General features: G+C 37.6%; 1 protein-coding gene and 1 long non-coding RNA gene across 3 annotated transcripts in view; one reads left to right on the top strand and one right to left on the bottom strand.

The window, feature by feature from the left end:
* The window catches only part of LRRIQ1 (leucine rich repeats and IQ motif containing 1), a 171,851-nt gene extending 170,047 nt beyond the window's left edge, over nt 1-1,804 (top strand). For both annotated transcript variants that reach the window (XM_037515188.2, XM_054696173.1), the window contains exon 29: nt 1,300-1,804. In XM_037515188.2, the coding sequence (XP_037371085.1) occupies nt 1,300-1,442 (143 nt within the window). In that variant the 3' untranslated portion in view covers nt 1,443-1,804. The remainder of the gene's footprint in view (nt 1-1,299) is intronic.
* Nucleotides 1-19,477, bottom strand: part of LOC129145949 (uncharacterized) — a 48,455-nt gene extending 28,978 nt beyond the window's left edge. Inside the window, exons 1-2 of the long non-coding RNA XR_008552188.1 lie at nt 19,365-19,477; nt 8,099-8,182 (exon numbers count right to left, since the gene is read on the bottom strand). This is a non-coding gene — a long non-coding RNA (uncharacterized LOC129145949). The remainder of the gene's footprint in view (nt 1-8,098; nt 8,183-19,364) is intronic.
* Nucleotides 19,478-19,547: the final 70 nt, after the last annotated feature.

Below are 19,547 nucleotides of genomic sequence, written 5' to 3'. Positions count from 1 at the left end.
GCTTTTCAATAATGTTCTCTTTATAGACTAAAAGTAAAATAAGCTCCTTTTATGGCAGTTCATTAACTCCTTAGAATTTATTTTCCTAATCACAGTTGTGATATTAAAACCAATACTGTTTTAAAAGAACTTTTAATAAAATGAACTCTTACAATCAATATTCACTGTCATGTCACACCAAACTTGAATTTACACACCTCTTTCCACAAATGAGCTAATGTTTCCTAACTTGTCTTTTTGGACATATGTTTTTTTGATATTTTAAATTTTAGTGGGGGATAATTATCTTCTAAAAATTAGATTGTTCCCCCTATACTTATTTAAGCACAAAAACATCACAATGGAGAATCACATGCTTTGAACCTTTGCCTCTAGCCAGTACTGAGGGAGCTCTGGAATGCTTCACTCTTGCTGCTTTTCAAACCCTTTCCCCACAGATACAGTTCTGTGTGTTTCCCTAATCCTCAGGAGATTTAAAGCAGATGATCATAATTCTTTAATACTATTCTTGATATAGCATCTCGGGTCTTGGCGAGTAAAACATTTCTATTCACTATTCCATTCCCAAAACTATTACTTGTTATTAATCTCTAACATTTTTTGTTACTTTTCTCTGGGTAACTTCTTGCTTGTTGCATAAAATAATAACCTTGATAGCACCTGTTTAAAAACACTCTCATAGAACTTACCATTGTTGTATTGCAATCAAACAAAACAGACAAACCTCACAACTTCGTTGTGAATATATAATTTCCCTCACGCATGAGACTCAGAAAGGCTGTTGTCTGGCCAGAGTTACAATGCTGTCTTTTATGTTGCCGGACTAGAACCCATGAATATCTTTGGTTTCTACATCTAATATGCTTTCCCTTTTTATCAAGAATTCTTTTTCTGAAGTACAATAGATTTTTTAAAAACTTAGCTTAATATATATATTATTTACAAAAAAATAAATAATTGTAAAAATTTAAACTGAAAATGTTTTTATGAAAACTGAAAATAAATTTAACATTTAAAAGCTAAGAAGATATGACATCTCACTGTCTTGAAAATCAAGCACTTGAATTACAGACAGAAGAAAACTATGGTAGAATTTAATTTTTAGCTGGTTTCCTTTATTTAACCTAACTGTAAGTTATTTTGCAAACAAAAGAAGAAACCAATATAGGTACTTCTTTTAAAGTCAATAATCATAGAGTCCTAAAATACATGTTGTTGATCTAAGCATATTTTGTACTTCAAATGTAATTTTATTTGGATCAAATTAAGTGAATGTGTACATTTAATATCACTGTCTAGGTTGTTCAGTTAAGGGAATACTTGCACCAACGATAACAAATACAAGAACTTCTAAGAAAGAGCGTATATCATTCCGTGACAATCCTGTACAACTCAGTGGTGGATGGGGAAGTGGCAAAAAGAAGGTGAAAACATCAAACTAACACTTCAAGCTTCACCTTTCAAAACATGAGTTTCTTTTCAAGAGATCTGTGGCTATCTGGTCATGTTAACAATTGGATTCAAAATTTCAGAGTACTGTATTTAATTTGTACTGTTATATATATTTTATAATTTTTGTTTTCTAATAATTTATCTTGTTACCTACCTGAAAAATAGTTTTGCAGTTGTCTCTGTTTCATGTGGAATGATTGTCTCCAGAAAATTAGTTCTTGAAATGTTGTAATAGAGTTTGCATAACCAGTTTCCTTTCTGTATCAAAGATGCTTTTTGTTGCCAATAATAAGTTGTAATACCTCACACATTTTATAAGTGACTAGAGCTATATTTTATTGACACTGTTCAATGTAGAGTATGAATAATTAATATTTTATATAACTATATTAAAGTTGGCTATTGCAAAGATAAAATAATTTATAAAGCAATTCAAAATAATTAAAGTGGTCTTTTTTACTGTAAATTGCCTTAGATTAGAGTTATGATATGAAAGTATATATTCAGTTTAAATTAAAATGAAATATAAATTTAAGCACTGTCAATTTAATCATTTGGATATTTTATCTGTAATGTTCCATTAAGATGTTTATTACTTTTATAACATTTATAAGGGTAGATACTAATTCTGATTTGTTAATATTATTCTGTTGACTCACAAATACTGTTTTTAAGGCCTCTTAAAATTACTTAACTATCATTTTTATAACAATATACTTTCTAAAATTATGGACCAGTTTTATTAAACTCTTATTACTGAGTTGTTAATATTCTGTGATTTCTTAGTAAGTACAATGTGCAAATGCTGTGTTTACTTACATTGCTCCATAGAAACTATTACTTTTCTGAATCTAGAGGTTTTTTCTCCAGTGACTTTCCAGTGTGTTGCTGTGTAACAGAATCCAGTGGAATTTAGACTTTTTCCTGCTTTTTATAAAGTATTTCACTAAAAATGACTAAGCAGATTTAAGAAATGCCCGCCATCTACTTTTGGAGCCCTATTGCATTTCAAACCTGTAAATCTCTTTTAACTTGATAGAGATAGAAATGTTAATGAGCCTTGAGCTGTCAATCAGTAAAGAAAACATAGCATCATATGTTGTGGCCTAGAAAGTGAGCTTTGGAACATAAACTCCATGTGTATTTGCTTTATGAACATGCTGTTATGTCATCCTTTTACTAACAGCATGTACCAACTAACATAAAGTAACGATGGAAAATATTTTATCTCAGCTTATTGTGAACCCTTCAAGAGAAAACCACATTAAAGCTGATATTTATGGGGTTTTATGGTTCATATATTCGAATCAATGAAGTGGAAAGGCTAGTAAGAGAAGTGAGATGCTTGTGATTAAACTGTTTTAGTGCCTAAAAATAACGTTAATCTATACTTTCCTTATTCTGTGATCTGTGTAATTGTTTCATAATATTAATCTTGAGGAAGATGATGAGTGCTAATGCTCCTAAATGTGTTGACAATGATTGATAGATATGTCAATAAAATAGTTTCCTTAAGATATTAGACTGGAAGTTCTTTGTAGTTGTGTTTATTGTCTAACCTTAAAGTGATCACTTAAAAAGTCTTTCAGAGCTCAAACTTATTATTTTAACACTAGTTTATTTGTGTATATGAAAATGAAAAAGTTAAAACTGAAATCAATCGACAATGTTTAAAATTTTAATCTCATTTTATCTGTAATTGAATGAAACCTGAAAGAAATCAAGGCAAGATAAATTCTTTCTCCTATTTCATTGGGGTAACATTGAAGCAAATATGCCTTAAATATTTGAGAGGGTTTATATATGACACTCAGATTTTGTTTAATAGTGATAAGCTTAGGGGATTCAAATGCATGACCCCAAATGGCATCTTGTCCTTTCCTACATCCTATATCCTACCTCCAACCCCTTCCCAACTCAACTCAGCTTTCTACCTAGCCGGCTTCTACAGTGCTGTCACAAACAATCCACACTCACTTCTAGTAAGAAAGGCAAAGTGAATCACTGATCAAAAAATGCTGAGAGAAATGCTAGATAGTGTGTTTGCAGATTCCAGAATGTTTTGAAATGAGAGTTAACCACATTGGTTTATGGAGATATCCCTTCCCAAAGTCCAGCCTACCAAAATCTTTGTGTACATAGTGCATTAGAGGAGATCTTATTAGGTATTTCAGTAGGGATTCCAAATCCTAATTTCTTATTGTGCTCGTACATTAGTTGGAAACACAGCACTCACATAAAACAAAAGCCACAATAATATAGTAAAAGCCAAAATATTTTGTTGTGGGCACTCCTTTGCCTTAGAAGCAAAAGAGAATATACCGAGATATTTGGCAATTAGCTTGGAATTTTTCTTTTTTTAGAAAAAACAAAGGAGTGCGCTTTAACTAGAATATGTTGAGAGTCACAGAGAGTTAAAGGTTTTTGAAATTAAAATTGCAAATGAGGGCCCTCCCTGGTGCAAGGGGTTAAGTCTGGACACTATGAAACTATCAGTAGCCACTGTGGCACAAGTTTGATCCCTGGCCAAGGAGCTACGCACATGGCACAGCAAACCTCTCCTGTCTTGCCACTGCTCCCCTCAGCAGTATATTTCAGTCATTCTGCCTGTTCTGCTGTCCTCTCTGTCTCTGGTGAATCCTCTTGACCCCCAACCCCAGCTCTGGCCTGCACTCCAGCTCTTGTATGCATAAATAATAATTTTTAAAAAAAATTATAAATGAACACTAAGTAACAAGACATCTTTGTCTACTGTAAATCCTCATATCAGCAGGTTAATAAGGTTTGGTTGTTCTAATTCTTGATTGTGCTATTTAGTTATTAAATTGGTCATTGCCAAGATTTTTCTCCTTTTTGGTCATAATTTACTCATGTTCTTTCTCATTTCTTTCAAAATCTAGGTAGCATTGATAAAAAATTCAGACTAATAAAATTAAATACATAGGATACATTTTGATACTATTTACTTATAAAATTAAACATATAGGATATGTTTTGATAATATTTACTGTCAGTATGCTGAGTCAAAGTAGCTATAACACATTTCTTATAAGTTCTTTCAAAAATCTTTTTGCTTATTCTTTTGAAAAGTTAATTTTAATTCACTTAATTGATTGGAAAATAAAATCTACCTTTATATTTTCATATTTCCTACCAAATTCAGTTTCCATCATCTTTATAGGATAGAAAATTATTCACCCTCTGGATTTATGGTTTTCATTATTGTACTATGGGAATCTGTATAGGAAACATACTCAATTTAGGAAAAGAAGATCCTCAAGCATTCTATTGAATAATGGTTGTCAAGATTAATTTCTGATTAATTTCTCACAGGAGATACAATTCTGTCCTTTTCAAATGAAATGTAATCTATTATTTACTATATTTCTTGTGCTTACCTAGATGAAGCTATTTTTATCCTTATGATTGTGAGATTCAGAGAAAGGTTCTTTCCGGAGATAAAGAACCATAACCTAGATCTGTCCTGTCTAAACAGTAGCCAGTAGCCACATGTGGCTAAAGAGTACTATTTAAATATGGTCAGTCTGAATTGGATATGATGTAAATGTAAAATGCACAACAGATTTAAAATACTTAGCATGAAATAAAGAATGTAAAATTCTCCCAAATTGATATTGATTATGATAAAACAATAGTATTTTGCTGCCAATAAAAGGTAACAATTTCATCTTTTGCTTCTTTTTACTTTTTAAAATGTAAGTATTAGAAAATTTTAAGGTACATATTGTATTTAATATATTTCTATTGGATAGCATTGATCTAGAGGCTTTTCTGTGAGATAACTTAGGAAGGGTGTTTGATACAAGAAATAATTGATGTGATAATAGCTAAAAGAGAGTTAGTGAGCACAGAAAATAGGGCACAAAATCCTAGTTTATAAAAGAACAGGAAATCTGAAGTAGGGAAGAGTAGGAACAGAGGGAAGGAAGCAAAAGGACTAAAATGGTGAGCTACCATGGTGATGAGACCTGCCAGAGAGAATCCTTCTGTTACTACAATTTAATTTTTTTTTAAGTAAAGGAAATTTGGATTCTACTAAACATAGTGAATATTGTGGAGAAAAGGAAGGAGAGACAAACTTCCATTGTGGCTCTAACTTTAAGATTGGATTATTGAACTTAACTTTGCTTTAATTGAATTTAACTCTCCATTATATATTTGTTTTTATTAGATTTAATAAGAGACTATCTTATAAAATCAGGTTGAAGTCTTCTGAGTCCATTTTTTTATCAGTGGTTGAAAATAGAATTAGCCTCCACCTGTAGTCTATGTTTTATCGGGCTTTATACTTAATAGTTGTTAATTTTTCAAAATAACATGGTCTGAACAGTGTCATAGATGTGGCTTTTAATGGGAACTGTATTCTATGTAGCATCATATTATATGACAAATTCAGTTTTAATCTAAGACTATAAATAACAGCCAGTAAGTAACAGTCACATAATTTGGGAGATAACAAATATAGGTGTTTATAACTTCCAGAAAACATAGCAACACATGCTTTATAAGGTACTGCCTAACCACCATTCTTCCTCCCCCTCCAAATATCACTCAACTCATCATCTACCGATACAATAAGCCAGAATTTAGATAGATCTAAAATGGCCTCCAGAAGATGGATCATGAAATCAGTCAGAAGAATGATGAGGCAGCATAAAATATCTGAGACTACATTGGGAATGTTGGTCGAGTCAGGTCTCCTCTGATACTTGCTTGTCATCTTTGCTTTTAGTCAATAACTGGCCAAGGGCACTACAGGGAGATCCTTTCTTTGAATCTTTTGAAGTGAACCAATTCAATTAACATTACAACATGTAGTTTTCCTTTTATTTCAGAGCTTTTTTAGCCATCACTTAGTGTAATCCCCATCACATCCCTACATTGTAGGGAATGTGTTAAAGCCCCTTTTACATTGCAATAGCAAAGGTGAGAAAAACGTTTCAAGTTCATGCTTTTCTTATGCAGGACTGAGTGCATCTACCAGTGGTAACCAGGTGAGTAAATGGAAAACTTTTTTGTAAGTGAATGCTATCAGAATTTCTGAAAAGTAATTTTCTCCTGCAATTTAATCTTTATTTTATAATCCTCTTAGAATTAGTCTAGGTCAGCACTGCTCAAGTATAATGTGACTCACAGGTAAGTTTACTTTTTCTAGTAGCCACATCTAGTACATTTATGGACATTATCTTACTGGAGGACTTAATTAATAATCTTAATAAGGACATTATCTTACTGGAGAAGATTTCATCCATATGGGTAAAATTACTTGTCATAGAGAAAAATAAAAACATATAAAAATAAGATGATTTCTGATCGGTATCAATAAATGTGTAACTATTAGTAAATATTTAACTATACATATTCAAAATCAAATAAATGAATATTAACTTTACTGCTTTGTTCTTTGATGTGGACTTAAGATTGCCCTCAATAGTTATTGAACTTAAGATTTCACTTCCAAGGTTTATGTATCAACAGAAAATTACAAGAAGACAAATGAAGGATAGGTCTACCTCTTCTCTCTCTCTGGATCAATCAGATTGGATCCAAATTATAGACTTTCTATTCACTATAAAATGAAACCAATGCTTAGTAAAGCTCACTATAACACTTAGAACTAAGTAAGAAATCAACAGCAATTTTGTTCTGCTCAGTGTATATTTTTGGCATGAGGCATATGGAAGAAACCTAACTACCCTGTGTTCTAATCCTTATGTTCATGTTGGACAGTGTCTAATAATCTCTGAGCTTATTTGTTTATCATTGAATTAAGATTCTATCTCGTAGGGTGCTATGAAATCAATGACAAAGTATATGAGAAATCCAGAACCAGTATTTTGGGTATCATAAGCATTCAGTAAATGATGATGACACAGAAAACCACACACCTTACTTAGGAAGTATGTCCATAAAATGATGAAATAAAATTAATATTTTTTTAAAGATATTTAAAACTGACTTCTCAGATTTGCCTTGAAATGGCAGACTTCAGTGTTTCAACTACATATACATTGAAAATGTATAGAATGATTTGGAATTTAAAAGGCACACATTCCTAATAACATCTGTACTAATTTTTTCACATAAGCAAGTAAAAGATATATTTTTAGAAAAATGGTCTGAAATGTCAGGATCAGAACTCTGGAAGCAATGCTTTCTACTCCAAAATAGACCCATTAAATGTCTCTGCTACTAGATGCTAGTTTATTGATTAAACTACCTCATATTCTCCACTTCTCCCACATTGCCCACTTCCCTTCTAAGGAAAACATTGACTCATTTTCTCTGTAGGGAGACAAAGAAAAGGATATTCATCCCTTGATTTGATGTATTTATTAATCATTATTTGATATTTAAATTAAAACAAAAACATGTTTATCTTCATAAATATAAACTAGTCTTTTAAAGGTGAGTATTAATGTAGACCCAATAAGCAATCCTTTAAGGAACTTTTAGTTTAGTAACCTACAGGAGATTTTAAAAAAATGTTTGAGGAGTACGAATGATTTGTTTCAAATGAGAATGGACAAGGAAGGGGTGTTTTATATTCTATTTAACTGATCTTGAAGGAGAAACTGATACTAAGGAAAGCATTTTAGGCAAAAGATAAAGCCTGAATAAATACCTGGAGTCAGGTAACTGCAACATGTTCAGCAAATAGAGAGTGGAACCATCCCAGATCTGAATCATTGGACAGAAGTGAGAATACCTGGTGAGAGAGACGGGAATTAGTAGGAAATGTGATTGGGAAGTAGGACTGGACAAAACACCCTAGAACCTATCCAGCCTGTAAGATCTTAGGTTATATATGGGTGGTCTCTAGGTGGATGGTTTTCAAAAATTGGAAAACAATAGTATTCTCAGCATCATTACCTATAATTACTAGGATAATTTTTAAAGAAAAATAAACACTATTAGGGGAAAATATTAATCTGATTCACACATGAAATGATAACACCAGTTACCAATACCAAAGACATTAATGAGTACAGTATTGAGAGTTGAAGTTACACATGCTGATGCTTCTTAAATCTGAGTGGAAGCAGCTTCCAAGTATACACATTGGCAGAGCTCTTTGTAAATGTTTTCCTCAAAGGATATTGGTACAGACAGTAATTCCCAGAGCAAGCTGCTCTGCCCCAGGAAATGAGTTCCATGAGGCCTGCGAAGCACTAAGCTAAATCTTCTAAGTCCACTAATTGCTAAGGAAAAAAAAAAAAACCCTAGAATTTCTAATTTTATGACTTGAAGTGTACTGGAATAAAAGAATTTGAAAACCTCTTGTTCAGCTTCTACTGCTATATCAATACCAAAAGACTGAGTGACTTTTAAACCACAACCATTTATTTTTCAGAGTTCTGGAGGCTTGAATGCCTACATCAAGGTACCACCATATTTGGGTTCTTGATGAGGACTCTCTTCCTGGTTTATAGATGGTCATATTATCATCTCTTCACATGGCAGGGAGGGAGATCTCCAGTCTCTCCAAACTTTTATAAGAAAGTTAATCTCATCATGAAGACACCATTCTGCAGACCAAATCTAACAATAACTTCCTCCCTCAAGTGCCCACCTCCAAATACCATCACATTAGGGGTTCAGGTTTCAACCTAAGAATTTTGGGAGAACACAAACATTCAGTCCAAAGCAGCTTCCTAGAGGGATATAGTTTAATTGGTAGGAATTGTATTTCTAGAAAATTACTTCTGTAGTTTTTTCAAAGTGTGGCTTACAGTAAGAATCTTTTTTTTTAAAGGCAGTGAATTTACTAATTATTCTTGTTTTAATTTATATAGATAGTTCACAGCAGAAATTGAAATAGGACCCCGAATTCTGGACAATTTGTTAACAGTAATTTGTTTACAGCCTAATTGAATCGTCCTTTAAGGAAAATAGATTTATTTTATACTAGTACACACATTTCACAACATGAAAATCCTCATGGATATTTGTTGCCGGATGTAATCCTCTCTCCTTTATCTATCTCTTAAATAATCATAATTATATATTTGATATTCTTATTTTAAATAGCAAAAAGGAACTTTGTTCCTTGTGTTTTTTAATACTTATTATTTATTTATTTTTAAAGATTTATTTATTTGTACAAGAATTGGGGTACAGGCCAGATGTGCAGGAGGGTGAGAGGCTTTGTTATAGAGCAGCCCTGATATTGAATGGGTTCCTGGCTGTAGGTCCTCACCCGCGTGCTTAAAAGGGACTTAATAATACTCCACTACAGGCATACACAAAAGGTTAATAAAAGGTTTATTTACAAGGGAAAAGGAAATAAGGAAAATGTACAACTCAGGGAGAAAATAGGGAAATAAAGTATTTAATGCATCCTACCCGATCCGCCGAACTGGAAACCCAAAAAGCACTCTCAGAGCTGGCCAGACCGCTGCGAGCTGGCGGAGAGCCAAAATGGGGGAGTCCCCCAAAGCCCACGTGTCTGCCTTTATATCAACCTGGCTGCTTAACCCCACCCTCAGGTCCCAGCCACCTTCCCTTTTGTGGTGATGGGATTTGGAGTTCCCAGTGTCTTTGGCTTTGGCCTGGGTGGGGGTGGAGTACACAAAGCCTGTATGGAATTAGCTTTAGGACATCCTTTTCCCCCTAACAGCTTCACCAGAGACAGAGTGGGGAACAGAACAGGCAGACTGATTGAAATACACTGCTGAGGGGAGCAGCAGGCGAGACAGGAGAGGTCTGCCGCACCATGTGGTTTTCTCCCTGGCCAGCTGGGAATCGAACCCACACTGCAGAGGCTATGGACAGCTTCACAGCACTGCGCTCAACCCGCTGCGCCACCGGGGAGACCCTATTCCTTGGTTTTAAGTCACTTATTTTTACTTCATAGCATCATTAGTTTATTTTTACTATGTCCATGATCTTTATAAAATACTTCCTCATTCTGAATTTTAAAAATTGTAATAACAGCACATAGTGCTTCACTCAAAGAAGCATCAGCATGTGTATTTTCAACTCCCCACACTGTACTCATTAAATTATTCTTTGGTGTAGGTAACTGGCATATAAAGTAACTCAAATCTTCAGATACCTTAACTCTCTTTATACTTTTTCCCATCCTTCGAGATAGGTTCTACTCCTAGTCCAGTTTTATAGAAGATGTCAATGAATCAGAATAGTTTCTAGGGTGAACTTTACTCAGCATCACACGGACAGCAGGTGGTAGAGCTGAACCAAATCCAGGATTCAGTAAGCCTGAATCCTGATTGTATTTTATTACATCTCTGATGCTACAGGTCACATAGATATGCATATATATTATAAGAAAAGTTGTGTGTAACCAGCTACTAAAAACTTGCTGTTAATCGGTAAGCCAACAATGATCTAGATCATAAAGGCAGGCCAGAATTACACAATGGTTATTTGACAGAAACCCTTCCTTCCTAAGTGGAGTCCTCAATTCTATCTCATAATTAAGGCAAAATGTGATAAAAAGTTATTTTTTTCTCCTTAGGCAATATTAATCTAATTTTCAAATAAATGGTACTGGAAAATTTTTCTGAAGGAAACTATGGAGATTTAATGCTATTGTAAGTGACTATTGAGGACCTACTTGGAAGTTTTGACTTGGAAGAGACTTGAACAACACAGATTCCCTTCCAACATTTCTTGTCCACTAGCATACAGCTTTGAGAATCAGTCAAGTTTAGTCACAGAATTTTTGTTGTGAAAATGCTTTCTTTGTTACATGAAAACCCTATTTTCTAACTGAAGCCAAGTGCTAAACCAAATAAATGTAATCAGTCTTCTGCGTGGCTACTCTTGGCTAAAAATTACTAACTCTTTTAATCATTCCTTGCATGACATCATTTCCAAATCTTTTTTGACTTGCTCACTGTACACCTGGAAAACTCAACATTATTAATTTTTCTGTTAAAAAATACTTTCCAAAGCACTTCTGATTTCCCTAGATTTCTGTATAATGCAGTGTACAGTAAGGATCTGATCTTTCTTGATAACTTTTGCTTCTGTTTATATAATATAAGCTAAATTTGTTTTAGCTTCCTTAGCAACAAAGTTATGCCATGGACTCAAAATATCCTCAGCTCTTATTGTATGACCTTTATAAGTTTTGTTTACCTTCTCCTATATTTACATGTTTAACCTTAGTTTGTGACATTTTATTTCCATTGGTTTAGTTTCATCATTCTACCTTCTCCAAAAATATTTACCACCCATTTTCTTGCATTTTAAAACTTTAACTAACCCTCCTAAGAATGCACAATTTATTTTTTAAAGTCTGTATTTATCTTACAGTGGTTTTTTTTTTGTTTTTTTTTGTTTTTGGCTTGGTGGAAATAGTAAATAAAAGTAAAATTCACCTATAATAAATAAAAGAAATCTATTTAAATGATTTACAGGATTCCACGTGTTTACTTCTAAGCTAAGTAGGTATATGAAATACTTTAAAGAAAACTTTATAATCTATAGAGCTTGATTCAACTGTGATCCGGCAATTAGAGATATCTAAAGAATTCTATCAATCAATATATAGCTCAAATGAGACACTGACTATAGTACTACTATATTTCATGAGAGATAAAAATTACATTAATAAAGTTTCTTTTCTTCATTTATTTTGCCAATATTTAAATTTCTTTTCAAATTCTAAAACAATAGTCAAACTTTTATTAACATTAGAATGTGCAAGATTTAAATGCATTCTTACTTAAGTCAGAATAGTAAATTAAATTTTACTAAAGTCCATGATTGAACAATTCTTTTGTTCTATTTTTAAACATCTTTCTTAATGTAACAAAAGAATAACTGCAAAACCTCTCCCCAAAAGTAACACATCAGATAAATACAGTGTACAATGGAGAATTTCATTAACTGTAATCAGAGATAAATTTTATTTAATTTTAATTATTCCCCCTTTAAGTACATGAAAGATTTCCCCCAAACAAGTTCCTTTTAAAATGTAGCTCCTTCTAAAGAACTGAGGGTGCTTTGATTTTTTTGATGTTGCACAACTGGTTGCAATCTCACGAAGAATTTAATACAGATAAATTTTTTAAGTCTTTTTTTTTCTTTTTGGTAACTTGAAAAAAAAAATCGCTGAAGTATTGAGTGGGAGGGCAATACATATTTAAATTGCTTGAACTTGTTAACAAAACAAATTGCGTTTTCATGAGATTGTGTGACCCAGGAGCAAACTCTGAAGATAGGAAAGTATTGATAATTGTTCTGACTCTATAACAAATGTCCATTTGGGGGCATCAAATATTGGGAGCTAAATGATGACTTGATGACGTAATCCGTTCAGGTTCCTTTTTAGCAGAAGTCTCCCAACACAGCGGGCATCACCCCTGCTAAAAGCAGTGTGCCAGCTTTAACAAAAAGGACATCAAAAATCCAGGAAACGTGAAGCAATCTTCACTGTAAAACAAAACGTTAAAAAAAAAGTGAGCTGTTGCCTGACGATTAACGTATCCGTTAGGAGCTTCTTGTAGTCCAGCAGAAACCTAGTTTTCCCCAAGGGGCAGAGTGAGTGGCTCATTCGCTGAGAAGGCAGGTGGAAGAGAGCGGTGTGCGCTGTTTCATCCATTCATACCCACACACGCACACGCACACTCGCCGCTGTCAGAGTCACAAGTCTCCTGCTTTATCCCTTCAATCTGCAGCAATTTGTGATATGGATTAATTCGGATTGCCAACTTGTGAAACAAAAAGGGCACTGTCGTTACCAGGGGACTGTTAGATGATCTATTTGCCAGTATCAATATTTGGATGGAAAGCTTAAAATATGTTGTTTTTCCAAGAGTTAGACTTTAAAGGAGGAAAAGCACCACTGTTGAAATATTAGCAGTAAATCGGTTAACCACTAACTTCTTTCTGTAGTCGTGGAGGCTCTTTTAAGTTTGCAGCAGCGAAGCTGCTGCTGCTTTTTTTTTTTTTTTCCCCCTCAGAATAGATATTCGTGAACATAAGCGCCCATGGTCGCAGTGTGTTCCCCAGTTCTAGGCGATTTCTCCTACTGCCTTGAGGTGCAATAACGGGCGTCGTTTGGACACTCAGCCCTCACTCCAAAGGCAAGCCAAGGGGGTGCCCTGAGGCTCCCCGGTGCCAGTAGCAGGAGGGTGGTCCTGCACAGAGGTGCGCACCAGGTGGCGGCCCGCCAGTGCAAGGGGGCGCTGCGATTTGCCTCCGGAAGTTTGCTCCGCAAAGAGTGGGCGCAAGTCCCGGGCTCGAAAGCCCTGGCTCGGGGTCCACCAGCCGCTGGACGAGGGGACAGTCTGGGACACAAGTGCGCGCGGCTGGGGCGCCGGTCACAGCCCCTGGTCCTGCACCCAGAGGAGGGGTGTCCCGTGAGCTCGGCTTCCCTTCTGCAAGCCACAGAAAACTTTTTGTTCAGAAACTCTACTTAGGACATTTTGCAAGTTAAAATTCACTTATCAAAATTGCCATCAGGAATCCAAGTTCCGGGGGCGGGCAGTTCGAGGGTGAAGTGAGTGGCTATTCATCTTTACCTTTCTCTAAAGTTCTGTGATAATTTTTGAAATTAAAAGAGTTGGCATTCTCTCCCTTTTTTTCACCCTAAGTTATCCTTGATGGGGTAAACTTTCCCGTGTTTTTTCCTTTTTCTGTTCAATGGATGAAGAGTCACGGCTAAGAGGGGAATGATTTTCAGCTGTTTACAATAAGGTGCGTTCAAGCGCCGCCTTGGCGCCCAAACCTCGCGCTCTGTCCGAGGTAGAGATAAAGGGTATTGTGCTCCCAAGCAGGGGCACAATGAGTGGGGGGTCTAACGGGAGAAAAACAAAATGCTTTTCTCTATGTGGACGACTTGATTGTGTCCATTGGCCGTACCCTGCTTTGGTTTGTTTAATGACCATGGACTTGTATAATTCCAGTCCAAAGAAGAAACTTCGGTCTTGTCATTTTTCCTCTGTCTATAGTGAGATGTTCTTTAAGGAAGTCTTTCCTTGAAAACTTAAAACAGTGAGTGGAATGTATGCGCCCTTTCTTCTAGAAAAATAGGCTCTGCATTTAAGACACATCTAGTAAATCAGCAGAAACATATATCTAAAATACATTGGATAGAAATTTAAATAATTTCTATTTCAAAGGAGTAGAAGAAGTGTTATAGGTAAACAATTAATAGTTGGTGAGCAAAATCTGGGTTTGTAAATTGAACAGCTTAGCTTAGTTATGCACTATTTAAAGTGTCATAGAAGAGATCTAACTTTAATGGTTTTTTAAAGTGTATTCCAAATTTCTCAGAAACAGAGAAAAAAAATGACTAGATTGTAAATAGGAACAATTACATGTTAGATAAGTCGAAATATCTTCATGCAGAGAGGAAAAATAGTCATTGTAGATATTAGTATTTTAAGTTGACTCTTTTAGGAAAGCAGGAGTTAAATTCTTTTAAGAAAAGAGAATCTATGTGACAAACTATCACTGAAACAATTTGAAATTCAAAAAATAAGCATAGCTCTTGAAAAATCATGTGATTTTCTGAAATATCAAAATACTTAATATTACCATTGAAATTAGGTTAATGTAATCGATTATATTTGGAAGCACTGTGACAGCACACTTGAAGAGTCAACAGTATTCATTAAAATTCAGTTAATTGTTTTTCTTTTTTAAAATTAAAACACAACTTTCCAGAAGCTACATTAGTATATAGCAGTGTCCTGGATAAAGATGGATCGGGAGATCTATGTTTTCTAAAGCCTAAATATTTCTTCATATGTGTATATATATATATTTTGTTGTTGAAAACCTCTTGAGCTGCTTCAATGCAAAATATTTTTCTGTATCTGTTATGTCTGTAGAACTGTGGGAAGGCTGAAGATGAAGCTAGGGAAGGAAAACAGCAGCAAAGCACACACAAACACGAGGCCACCTGGCTGTTTGCCATCATACATGACATTCAATTATTTTAGAACTTTTTCATGAGAGTTTCCCCTCCACCCAACTTCCCCTCCCCTCTCCAAATCCTTTGCTTTTCTACATTTGGCATAGCTCATCTGATTCAGCACGCATTTTTCCTAGCTTTGCTTATGTGCCTCAAACTCTCACCACAAAAAGAAGTGCTAAGATTAACATTCTTGCAATCCTATCTTGACATTTCCACTATTACTATATACATGTGACATTTCTTTCAATAAATTGGGAAAGAAACTAGAGTGGTCTACACATTGCTTCAACTGCTGCTTTGATGTATGTACTACAAATATTTTTCATTTCCCAAAATATGTTCTCATGGGGGAAAGGGGCATTAAAAGGAGCTTTTAGGCCATGAGAATTTTTTTTTTTAAATGTAAAATAAGTCAAGTTGACAGACAGCCAATCCCTCATCTGAACTTGACTTATCTGAACTTACCTTTGGGGGACAGGGCAAATAGTCATTTCAGAGGACCTTTCAATTAGCTTTAATGTATTCAATTACCTTTACTCTAGGCTCTGAAGGGAATAAAACGAAACTTTTAAAAAACATTCCAAATCACTGCGTTTGGGAAGTTGGCACCTAGCAACAATAGATCGGTTACTGGAATATTAGACATAGCTTTAAATGGGAGCATCAGAGTCACATCACAAAATAATCTTCCCACTGTGTCAGCATCCTATCCTGGCAGAGAAACGAGAAGAAAATACTGGTTTAAGAAATCTGAGATTTGAACCTGAAATAGGTCTCGTTAGCCCTTATCCTTTGACATTCTGGACTCTGCATGTTTTTTCCTAAAGCCCTCCCCAGGCTTTGTATCCCAGTTTATAAAGGACATGTTAGGAGGCATCAATGGCTACACAGCTAGAGATCTAAAATTGCTGGAATCCTTGGATATCCTACATGTTGTTGTTATTTAAAAAAAAAAAAACTTATGGCTCCCCCTCTCTATCCCTCACCTCATCACCTCCTTCCTGCAAAAGTTTTTATTCCAGACAGATTTCTTCACTGGCATGATGTATGGAAAGAGGTGGATACTCTCAACGGTGGACTAGAAAGGTGAAGCAAAGAAGGGAATGCTAGCCTGGGGCGGATGGGCTGAGCCTGCTGAAATATAGCCCCCTGTTAGAACCTGGCTGAACAAACTAGATCTCTCTTGCCAGCTGATGACTCTTCAGAACACTGGTCCCTAGGGCCCTGGTCAGGCCAATTGGTGAGGGTTAGAATAAGGATTGAAGATAAGGAACAGTCTTTAAAAGCCTACTGAGGAGGAAAGAACCATGCCGGTCTGGGTATAGTAGCTGAAAGTATTTATCAATGTTCTATGGTCAATTTCCAAGAAGGTTATCCTCAAAGCATCAGGCAGAAAAGAGTTCAGGTATATCTCAGGGAAGGTGGACAGTCTCCAATCAGATTTCTTCTCCCTTCTTGCAACTTCCAGAAATCATTTCATTATTACTGTTTTAATTAGTATTATTTTAAATTTAGTATTAATGCTTCAATGGCTAGAGCTGTGTCATTACCATAAACTACATCTCAACCTCTCAAAATCCATTTAATGCAGCTCTTGGAATCAGCGACCCAGCTTCTTGCCAAAAACTGCAGATTAAGCATTCGTTATGGGAGTTTGCCATTAGCTGTTCCCTTTGTTATGGGCACATGTGGTTACATGTCCCAAAACACACAGTATTCCGTGTAATGGATTTGCATTTCCAGGGGGCATCTAGGGATATTAAGTGGCAGTTGGTGACACCTTGCACCCATCTATCCAACCACTATCACCAAAAGTGGGCTTGAGGTCTGGGGTTGGAAACGGGTTTAGTAAGCAGCTGCCCTCCTCACTCCCCTGTACTCTCCTCTTTGAGCTGAACCTTTATTGGTATACAAGTTCTCTAGAGCTTGCATCATATGTCTTTCATTTAAAAGGCATTGGATGCTTTTCTGGGAATTTGGGACTCTTAGGATGCTTATTTATAAACAAGCTGACATAGTTCCACGGCATAACTAAGTTTATAGCTAGGAGTTGTTTGTATATTTCCTCAAGTCAACAAGACATTGTACCTGCTGCTGTGAATTTTTGGTAAACCAATTAAACAACTATGTCTCATCCTCCCAGTGTTTATTAGAGAAAGTCAGATTTTCAGAATATCTGAAGGCAAGGTACAGGGGCGATAGGAGAAAATCGAAAACCATGGACCCCTAGAAGTCCAAGCGTTCTGGACCGCCCAGGAACCGACTAGAAAGTGGCCAGGAAGCGCGCACACAGCTTCTCCTCGTCTTCTGTGCCTTAAACCTCTCACCAGCGTTCCCTTGGGTGGCCTTTTTTTTTTTTTTTTTTTTTTGGCAAGGATGCCAGCTTTAGTGTTTCCGAGCCTTGACGCACTCTCATTTTCTTCCGAAGGTCAGTTCCAGAAAGCTGTTATTTGTTGGAGCCCCCTTGACATTTAACGAATACTTCTTGGTGCTGGAGGCACGTCTCAGAGGCATTAATAATGTACATTAAAAGTTATATACTTCCAAGCCTAGTGTCTACTTCCCAGAACCTAAGGGAGCGCTCAAGGCCACGCTCAGCCACGTGAACTGAAGTTGCGAGTCTCCCTCGGGAGCAGCCTTTCCCGAGAAGGGAGCTCACCGCTCCCACACCAAGAGACCCGATCTGGGTGTTTAGCCCTGTCGAGTTTTTAGGGTGGTGCTGAGGGGCGCGACGCTCCATGATTATTCGCCCCCAAGCTCCTGCCAGTTCTGCCCTCGAAGAGGGTCCACCAGTGAGGCGCAGGTCAGCCAAGACCCCGAAAAGGGTGGAAATCCCGAACCTATCCGATTGCTCCCCAACGTTACACTTGGCCTCGCACCCGAGTGGCGGTTGCCAGGCCTGCCCAAGGCTGATGATCTGGGAAAACGCAGCGGGCGCTGCGAAGGGCTGTGCGCAAAAGGCTGTCGGGACCCGCGAGCTGAGTCCACCCTGGCAAGCCGCAATCCTTAGTTCCCAGTTTTGGGGCGCTTTCCACCCAATGTGCCCATGCAAAAGGCCTACTGCAAATGGCTGCCTTTTCATGCTCCAGGCGCTAAAAACACGTTTCCCAAAGATGCCACGGGGTCCTGGGAAGCTGTGGCCAGGCCCAACGCCTCACCGAGGGCTTTGAACCCCGCAGTGCTGCCCTGCCCTCAGGGAGCCGCCAGCTCCCGCCGCCCGACAGTCCCCTCCCGCGGAAAGGCCGACGCTGGCCCTGCGGGCGCCCGGGACGCCGCCCGCCTGCGCGCCGGGCCGCGCGCGCCCCTGGCTTCCCCGCTCGCTCTCAACCTAACTGCACCGCGACTCTTCGAAAGTAAAAATACCAATATCTAGAAAACCAGGCTGAAGGCCTCCCTCTTCTTCGTAAACTCCTTTGTGTAAGAACCCGCTCTCTGCCCTAGACGAAGGCTAGACTGAGGGGCCTCTGGAGGATCTTTTGCTCTCGGTTTTCTTAAACTAGGTGGACCTAGTGGTGGAATCGTGGACCTCGGAAGGGGTGGGAAGGCGGGCGGGGGAATAGGTGGATATTGGCATAAGGGTTTCAATGCCTCCTGCTCCGCTTCCTTCTCCCACCCACCACCACCCCGTCCACACGCCGCCGCGTTCCAGACAGAAAGGAAAGGCCAGGGGTTCCTGAGCGCCGCGCGCGCCAGGGCGCCGAGCTCCTCCGGGTTAGAAGCAGAAGCGGCCCCTGTAGCACGGCCGTCCCGGCTAATAGCTGCCAACGCATCCGGCTTCTTGGGCTCTGGATTAATGTGGCTCTTCCACATAAACGATTTACGGATGCAAGAAAAGCCCTCTAGAGCAATGCTTCCTTTCGAGCTCTTAAGACGCCTCTAAATCTTTCTGGGAGTGAGAGGCCGGCGTGGGGGCGGGGTGGGGATCGGTGCCCAGCAGGCGCCCGGGGAGGCACAGAGAGCGGGGAGTGGAGGGTTAACTGCTTTGCGATCTCACCAAGCTCTTCCGAAATGCCAGTCCACTGTCGCGGCGACAATGTTTCTGGTGGTCGGGGCCTCGTCCCTCCTGGCATTTGTCTGAAATGGAGCTGTCTGTCTAACCTAGGCCTGGACGCGCCCTGCCCGGGTAAGTGGGGGGAAGGTGGGGGTGGGGTGGGGGCGGAGGGGACCCGGGGTGGAG

The sequence above is a fragment of the Talpa occidentalis genome, unplaced genomic scaffold (assembly GCF_014898055.3).
Source record: "Talpa occidentalis isolate TD23 unplaced genomic scaffold, MPIMG_talOcc4v2.1 talOcc4.16, whole genome shotgun sequence".
Taxonomy (NCBI): domain Eukaryota; kingdom Metazoa; phylum Chordata; class Mammalia; order Eulipotyphla; family Talpidae; genus Talpa; species Talpa occidentalis.
This window is presented reverse-complemented; position numbering and strand designations above follow the sequence as displayed.